Raw genomic sequence first — 9,395 nt, 5'->3', positions numbered from 1 at the left:
CAATGGTGTGACTTATAACCAGTGTTGGGACTAACGCGTTATTAAGTAACGCGTTACAGTAACTACGTTATTATTGTGGTAACGAGCACGGTAACTAGTTATTATGCCAAAACCAGGAACGCGTTACTCGTTACTGGGATTTAGATAGGCTCGTTACCAGTGGCGGCTCCTGAAAAAAATCTCAGGGGGGGCAATTTTTATGATATCGACTAAAATGACCCATTTAATGAGTACATCAAACAACACAATTTTAATTTAAATTTAAAATGAACAACCATATTCTGGCCATTTGTATAGATTTGTAAAAATGAACAACCATATTCTGGCCATTTGTATAGATTTGTAAAAATGAACATGAACAGATTTTTTTTTTTTTTGAATGAATGAATGAAAAATAACTATTGAAAACAACAACTGTAAACTGATTGGGGGGGTGGGCTAAAGAGAGAAAGAGAGAGGGATGGAGAAAGAGAGTAAATATGGTTAAGGGTTCTTATTTGTACAAGAACTTTGCTCGTCTGTCTTTCTGAGTGGCAAATTTCTCGATGACCCTGGTGTTGAAATCAGGAAGTTCTTGTGTGAGTTTTTTCTCTATGGACAGCATAGCCAGAGCGTTGAGCCGATCCTGAGCCATATTGTTTCTCAGGAAAGTTTTTATCCTCTTTAAAGTAGAGAAACACCTCTCCGATTCTGATGTTGTCATTGGTGTGGTGATGAGGATGTTAAGAAGATTTACAGTTTCGGTGAATGTGTCTTGAAGGTTGTTTTCCATCAGAACCTGATAGAGCGCCAGCGCACCACTACAACTCTGAAACTCCTCGTTGTCGTAGATCAGGGACAGTTCTGTTTTAAGTCTGGCTTTGTCCAATGAGGGATAGGCTTCCACTGTGGTTTGTAGTGCTGCAGCTGGAAAATTTTTGCTGTGTTGTTGGAACAAGTCTCCTTGCAACAGAGTGGCGCTGACAAGGTGCTTGGTGAAAGAAAACCTCTCCTTGGCATGGCTCATAATGGTGTCGCACACCTATCCAATAATATATAATTGGTAAGAGTTAGATTCAGTGGTAAGACTTTGGCACATGTCTCATGTTAATCATTATTCTGAAAAAAAAAATCTGTCCATAACAAAACAAAACAGTCATGACCACTATATCAAATGACATCTGACAGCATCGTCATTAGATTTTATCTGATGATCCGATTTAAATCAGACCAAGCAGCTAGTGCTTACCTCCAGTGCCAAATGGTGTTGCCTGTCTTCCCCCAATGTTCTCCGTCTCTTTGTGGGTGGGTCTTGAACAGGTCCCCTGTACTCCTCATCCACAACCAGATTAGGAAGTGCCTCCCTGATCCAATACATAAGTTTCATTAATGGCTTCTGAAAACTGAATAGGGATATATTAACCAAACACAAACCAAACAAAGGTTGTGTTCTAATTACCGGGAATTACCGGATTTAATTAATAACCGGACCTGGTTTAATGGCTGGGGGAAAACCAGTGCAAGTAAATAAAGGCCCTGGCCATAATTTCAGGAAATAGCCTATGGTATAGGCTACATCAAATCATTACTGGGAATATACTTCATCAAATATACTTAATCAAATATTTTTCATAAAATTACTTCAAAGGCTGATATAAATCAAAATTATCTGAATTCCATTAAACATTTAAGTCACAGAACACAGAATATATGCAGAGAATTTGATAGAATCTATGCATAGATAATTAACATTTATTCTAGGTTACATATTTATGCTTTTATGCCTACCTGATAGCCTGCATGCGGCTGATGAATGTCTGGGTGATCCCTGCGATGGTGACAGAATCGATGTTTCTCTTCTGTAGGTGGTTATACAGCATGTCTACATGTGGCATTATCTTGTGAAACAAGGCCAGGAAAAAACAGAAAGCTTCGTCTTCCAGCATTCTCACGAAACCACCGGCATCTCTCTTTGTAGGGGCATCAAATCCTTCACTGTTACGGATGGTCTGAAAACACCTCACCAGATCGTCTTTATGTTCATACACTGTATTCACAGCACGACTGTTGAAGTTCCAACGGGTTGCCGATGCACTTGGAAGTCGGTGCGCCACCACCTCGTCAAGCACTGCAGTCCTCTTGCTCGATTTAGTAAAAAAAGAAGCGAATCCTGCTATGTCGGAAAAAAAGTGACTGATTTGAGGGATGTGGGAGGTTGCTTGTTGCATTACCAGGTTTAACTGATGGGCATAACAATGTACGTAGTGAGCGTTAGCATAAATGTCCTGTATCTTACGCTGCACTCCTCCAGTGGTACCCCTCATTACAGCGGCCCCATCGTAGGCCTGGGCGATCAACTTTCTCTCTTGTCCCTGGGGGAGGATGAAGCGCAGCCTCTCCGATAAGGCACTGGCTATTGCATCTGCACAAGCATTGGGTAGCTTGATGAATTCAAAAAAACGCTCTTGAATACGGTTTCGTTGGTCAATGTATCTTAGCACCATGACTAACTGACAGTGTGTAGAAATGTCAGTGGTTTCATCAGCTTGAATGGCTAAAAACTTCGCTGCCTTTACTTCTTCCACGATCCTTTCTCTCAGAACTGCCAACATGCAATCCAGGATCTCGTTCTGGACTGTTTTCGAGGTGCCTTTAAATACAGTAGCATTTTCAAGGTGTTGCCTCAAGTCGTGATCAATTGATGCCATCAAGTCGACTAAACCTCTAAAAATCCCTGGATTGTCTGAGGAATCACTTTCATCATGTCCCCGCATTGCTAGCTCAAAAGCACCACAAAACTTAATACAATCGATGATTTTAGATAAAATATGACGGTTTTTATCTACCTCTTCGTTGTGCCTTCTTAAAGCAATCCGATGTCCATCATCTAGCTGCGCCGCTATGCTAGTTTTCCCTAGCACAGCTAGCTTTACACTGTTGTCCATATGAACTCGTGAGCTTTCATGTTTCTTGATTCGTTCGGAGAGGTGCTTTAAGTCGGTTTGTCCAGATTGTGTCCACGTCAAATCACACTTGTCACTTTTGAACAGTATGCACGGGAAACAAAAAAGTGCATTAGCTGTTCCACAGCCTGTCAGCCACGACTTGCGCTGGAACCAACTCCGACAAAAAGTCCTGTTGTATGCTTTTGACTTCTCCTTCGTTGCCTGGGTTAGTTGAATTTCGGGCTTGTCAGGTCCCAACTCTTTAACTTGCAGTTTTTCTGCCATTGTCCTTCTGGCAAAAGGGTAGGTTAGAAGCGATCTAACCGAATTTGGGGGAGGCTGTGCCTCAACCGTTAACAATACCGCTGCCATCGTCTCTCTCTGACCTTATAGCTCACTTAGGCTACTGACTGAGGTAAAATTCTAGAACAGCAAATCTTTGCGCGTTTTCTGCAGGGGCGCAATTTTAAGCGCCCCCAAACCATTTAATTCAGCGACGCTGATAGGTCAAATATTTATTATTTTCCCCTGGCAACCATTTAATGATAGGCTATTTCGCTGCATATCAAGGGCGCTTTGACGAGCGCCCCAGAAGAAGAAAAACACCGTTTGTTGGTTGAACTTTAATGAGTCAGCTGGTGAAAATGTTAAAATACGCCTGGCTGTATATGGGCACACACATAGTAAAACTATCATTGATGAATTTTTTAAAAATATATATTTTTACTCCTCCACATTTGGGGGGGCGGAGCCCGAGCGCCCCCTATGGGCCAGCCGCCACTGCTCGTTACTCGTTACGTCGTGTGGTGGATATCGCGGAGCTTCCGCAGATTCAGTAACATTAGCAAGTGGTGGAAGCCAGCAGGTGGATGAAGGAAAAGGGAGGCAAGAGGAGAGACCCGAAGCAGCCGCCGGTCCGCGTGTCAGGTGAACTGAACTTCAGGTAAGAAGTTATGACCTGCAGTCTATCTGGGTCAGATATAAACCAAGTTTACGTGGAGTTTATTTTCGGTATGCTGACATTTTCGTACTGCGTGCTAGCTAGCATGACGGAGTTTCTATACAGCTGTGTGGGTGCTATGTTACTGATGTTGAACTTTATTTTGTTCATACGGTTAATTATTAGAGTTGCCAACCGTCCAGTAAAAAACAGAATCGTCTGGTATTCAGAGAAAATATTACGCGTTTCGTACTGAGGTGAAAAGGAACACAGTTTGTCCCGGACTTCAGCTACAATGAAAAAGACACAAAGCTGAAGCTGCACAGCTGCCTCTTCTTCTCTCATTCTCTCCTCTCCTGTTTCTACTTCAATCACGAAACTGATCAATGATCAGCTGATCGGCTTTTCTCTGTTGTTTATTTATCGCCCACTTTGCGCCAGAAAGAGGAAACCAGCGGATGTCGCGTTAAACAACAGCAGCACGTTTAAGCTTGATCAGCTGTTGTTAGAATTTATTTAATATTAATTTCTAGTATCAGCTGATGTTTGCTGGAGCCACAGCTGTAAAGCTGCTGGTCATGATATCCGTTTGGTTATCTGGTGAGAGGGAAACATGAAGATGAAACCAGGAGATGTCCTTACTGAATCATCAGAGCTGAACAGGTGATGGAGAAACAGGTTTACCTTTTAGGTGACATGAATGAGTTGAAGGGAAGTTATAAACTGTTTCTGAGAGACAAATAACACCAGGATCCTTTTCTACGTAGCTGACAGCTGGTAACTGTGCAGGGGTGGATCTAGCAAAGTGTTGCCAGGGGGCCAGGTAGGGCATTAACAGGGAAAGGGGGGCACAAGGAAATACTTTTCTTTATTATTCTCATTTAAAATGTCTCGCTTTAAAAAAAAAAAATTATCTGAGTCTTACAACAAACAATTGATAGATTGATACATATATACCATCAGAACAGTGTACATCACTGTCACAACAGTGTTTGTTTTCATTCAAAGGCTTTATGATTTTTCCTATAATGGTGGGCCGGTCTCTAGTCAAAATGCCTGGGATGATTTTTTTGTCCCAGTCCAGCTCTGTATGCAGCTCATCTGCAGTCTGGTGTTACCTATATCTTCCTATTCAGAAGGCAGAATTTCCGAGTTCTGAGTACAATCAAAAGCACCACGACTGCAGTTTTTGTGTTGGATGTAAAAAGCAGGCTAGAATCATGGCGGCGGTCAACGACGGTCCAGGCGTGGGATTTCTCTCGTGGAAATGTGCACATTATTTTTTCCTTTCTGTTGGTAGGTGGCACAGTGCACTTGTGGCAAGTAAGCAAGCTAGAAGACTGGCAGTCTGGCTGGGTATCCAGTTACTGAAGCAACACATTAACAAGAGAATTCTGAGTAAAACCAAAGTTACTTTCCCTAGTAACTAGTTACTTTGAAAGTAACGAGTAACTTGAAGTAACTGAGTTACTTTTTTAGAGAAGTAACTAGTAATGTAACTAAGTTACTAATTTAAAGTAACTTACCCAACACTGCTTATAACTTAAGGTAAGGTTTGGTGATATCATAAGTATGCTCCACTGCCCTCTGTGGAGTATGAGAGCAACATGCTTGCACGTGAGTGTATGCACAGAGACAGACCTTATATCTTTTACCTCTTCAACAATTGGCAACGTTACGTTAGGAACACTGTGCTTCATGTATGATAAGCAGCAGCCATTCAGCCGGGCCTTGTAAGGTTGATGAAGAGAGTGTGCTTTAAAGGACAAGCACTGGAATTCCCAGTACCAGTGAGGTCGTGAGTTTTTCTGACTGTCCTGTTAAGTGTTTCTACCGCTCCTATCAACCACAGAGTACAACCCATGTTCCAACACAGAGGAGTGATACTGCAGCTTCACTGAAAGTGCAAAGTCCAATAATTGCTTCTTACTCAGGCCATCAATTTAATGATGTGGTTTGGCTGAAAAAGGCCATTTCAGAAACTGATCCTTGACAGTTAACTTTGACTCAACGTTCAAGGCAATTTAGAGCTATTTAACATCGAGCAACAGGAAATATTTATTTTCATCACAATTAACTGTGAATTAAAAAAATCCATACTTGTGACTTATCTTTTTGAGCTACTGTGTTTGTGGTTGCAAAGACAAAGAGATGAATGTAGGCTGCTTTTCTGACTGACACATTCTCAGTCACAAAGGAATGAGCTTCAAATGTTTATCATATAATTCAGCGTACGTATGAAAATTTGGGCACATAAAAGACAGTGGGCCAAGAAGACCGTGAGCTTGTTGACTCACTTTTTTTTTTTTTTTTTTGCCTGTCCCATTTGGTTCTTTAGCCATCAGAATTGTTGTCTGAAGACCAACAAGGATACCCAATGGATTTACTTTGCCAAATGGATCATCATGGCCTTGCCGTATTGGTCCATTTGATCAACCTTTGTTGTTATTATTTATTTTATTTTCAGTTGTTACAGACGGGACAGACATGACTGAGGGATAGGAAAGGGAGAAAGAAAGATGAAGGAAAAGAAAAACAGAAGGGAAGAGGGGCAGTGAGAAAGGGCACTTAAAAAGAGAAAAAAAAAATCTCCTGGATCACCTGTTGAGAGAAAAAGAAAAGAAAACAAGCAAAAAAACCAGGGCAACATACTAAACATAACACCATCACGTTAATCTAGCTAAGTGTAAACAGCAGTAAATATTAAATATTGAATGTTGTTGTGTAGCAAGTAGGACTGACAGCGCACATTGTGCTTGGAAATAGCAGCCAATAAAGGTGTAGTTTATGTCTATGAACAGTGAACACCCGTGTGCACACCTGTGTGGATCAGCGCGCTTGTATTCAAAGGTTTCCCCATGTAACGATCTGCTAGAGGATGTAGAGAGCCATAGCCCCGTCCCCCAGGGCATGAAGCAGGCATGGAGGAGATCCAGGCTCCAGACATCCAGAGGTCCCAGAGTGCGAGAGCCCAAGGAGGACCACCGGAGGGGCATTCGTGCCACCCTCCTGGGAAGAGCTGAGGAGAGGTCCAGATGATGGGTCACCCAGTAGCCACGGAGCAGAAGCCAGAGGGGGCTGCACTGGCGTGCCCACCGGCTCTGCCAACAGCCAGCTGTGCCAGAGTGAACCGAGCCGCAGGCCCAGAGACAGGAGGCCCGAGGGCCCCCTTTGCCCCGGAAGAGGCCTGACCGAGCAACAGGCACCAGGCCCCGCTTGTTGACTCACTTGATGACAACACATCCTTGTCCACAGATCCACCAGACACGTTGGAAAAATCATTAACAGAGGAACGGCTGAGGGCTTCAGTCTTGGAAAAGATCAAGAATAATAGAATCCCCATGCTGCATAGTGGTGGGTCTTGACATGTCAATAACTTAAGAGTCCCTTTGTGTGCTACTTCTGAAACTGAGGTAAGGTTAAGGAACTCATTCCCAAACAAGGAATCCATAAACTGAAATTGTCCTGAAGACCACTCTCTCTTGACTTCAACAATGAGATTCTCAATTGATTCAGGCAGTCCATTGGAGAGAGTGAGCCTTTGACAGGTTCCGCCAGTCAAGACAATCTTTAGGATCATAGGGGTCTCAATTTTAAGCCGTTACTGTTACTGTGTGACAAAGTGGGTGAGAACACCATTTGCCCATATTTAAAGCTTGATATTCTTAGTTAACATTCTTGTTTTGATTTAGCCATACCTTATTTTTATTCTGTAGTGGGCAAACATTTACTATGCCAGGTTTGTTTATGTTTTGCACTTTTACAGATAATGTAACATAACATCTTGGTTTAAATCAACTGTGACAAGTTTGTTAAATGAACATTTTATTTATTTCAACTGTTAGTTTGTCTAGTTTGTTGAACTCACCTTACTTACCTGTGTTCCAGAAGCAAAAGAAGGAAGTGTTGCTTTTAGTTATTCACTCCACATAAAATGTAAAAAATAAATTATAAAATACAAAAGCCAACTATTTACAATTCAACTTTTAACTATTTAAATTTTCAGCTTTTTCCTTTTAAACAAATTTAAAGTGAAACAACACAAAACGTTGCAAACCACAACACAATAAAATATAAATGAAAATATGCAAAACAAAAGAACATGCACGTTCTCTGTCATATACACTGTAAAACCCAATAAGTTGATTTTTTTTTTTTTTTTGCCTGTCCCGTTTGGATCTTTAGCCATCAGAATTGTTGTCTGAAGGCCAAGAAAGATGCCAAGCGGGTTTACTTTGCCAACTGGATCATCATGGCCTTGCCATATTGGTCCATTTGATTGGGACCAGGAAGCAGAGTTGCAGTCTTACACGCCTCTCTGCAGCTTCTCTCCTCCTGCTACCCCCCCAAAAACCCATCTCCATTGAGACTGTGTCAGCTCCCAAAAAGACAAAAAACAAACCAAAAACCAGCAATAAACAACTTAAACATAAAAAATCACAAAGAAAGAACAATACAGTATCCACATCTGAACCAAAGAGTAAAACAGTGAAATGTGGATTATTAAATATTAGGTCTCTCTCCTCCAAGTCTCTGTTAGTACATGACTTAATAATTGATCAACAAATCGATTTACTCTGCCTTACAGAAACCTGGTTGCAGCAGGATGAGTATGTTAGTTTAAATGAATCAACACCCCCGAGTCATTCTAACTACCAGAAATCTCAAAGCACAGGCCGAGGGGCGGTGTGGCAGCAATTTTTCACACCAGCCTATTAATTAACGAAAGACCAAGACAGACTTTTAATTCATTTGAAAGCCTGATGCTTAGCCTCGTCCACCCCAGCTGTAAAACTCAGAAACCAGTCTTACTTGTTATCATCTATCGTCCACCTGGGCCTTACACAGAGTTTCTCTCTGATTTCTCAGACTTTTTATCTGATTTAGTGCTCAGCTCAGATAAAATAATTATTGTGGGTGATTTTAACATCCATGTAGATGCTAAAAATGACAGCCTCAACATCGCATTTAATCTGTTATTAGACTCAATTGGCTTCTCTCAAAATGTAAAAGAACCCACCCACCACTTTAATCACACTCTAGATCTTGTTTTAACATATGGCATAGAAACTGAACATTTAACAGTGTTTCCTGAAAACCCTCTGCTGTCTGATCATTTCCTGATAACATTTACATTTACAATAATTGATTACACAGCAGTGGAGAGTAGACTTTATCAAAGTAGATGTCTTTCTGAAAGTGCTGTAACTAAGTTTAAGAATATAATCCACCCACTGTTATCATCTTCAATGCCCTGTACCAACATAGAGCAGAGCAGCTATCTGAACGCTACTCCAACAGAGGTTGATTATCTTGTTAATAATTTTACCTCCTCACTACGTACGACTCTGGATACTGTAGCTCCTGTGAAAACTAAGGCCTCAAATCCAAAGTCCCTGACTCCGTGGTATAATTCTCAAACACGTAGTCTAAAGCAGATAACTCGTAAGCTGGAGAGGAAATGGCGTGTCACAAATTTAGAGGATCATCATTTAGCCTGGAGAAATAGTTTGCTGCTTTATAAGAAAGCC

At 41.5% G+C, this 9,395-nt stretch overlaps 1 protein-coding gene across 1 annotated transcript; it reads right to left on the bottom strand.

The window, feature by feature from the left end:
* Positions 1 to 493: 493 nt before the first annotated feature.
* Positions 494 to 3,704, bottom strand: LOC109200103 (zinc finger MYM-type protein 1). The gene is made up of 3 exons (XM_019355535.2): positions 1,768 to 3,704; positions 1,229 to 1,343; positions 494 to 1,021 (listed from the first exon to the last, which is right to left on the bottom strand). The coding sequence occupies exons 1-3, from the start codon at positions 3,294 to 3,296 to the stop codon at positions 494 to 496; spliced, it is 2,172 nt and encodes a 723-aa protein (XP_019211080.1). The 5' UTR covers positions 3,297 to 3,704.
* Between the last annotated feature and the right edge of the window lie 5,691 nt (positions 3,705 to 9,395).

Source organism: Oreochromis niloticus, linkage group LG11 (assembly GCF_001858045.2).
Source record: "Oreochromis niloticus isolate F11D_XX linkage group LG11, O_niloticus_UMD_NMBU, whole genome shotgun sequence".
NCBI classification, from domain to species: domain Eukaryota; kingdom Metazoa; phylum Chordata; class Actinopteri; order Cichliformes; family Cichlidae; genus Oreochromis; species Oreochromis niloticus.
Note: the sequence above shows the minus strand (reverse complement) of the source record. Positions and strands in the feature narration are given on the sequence as shown.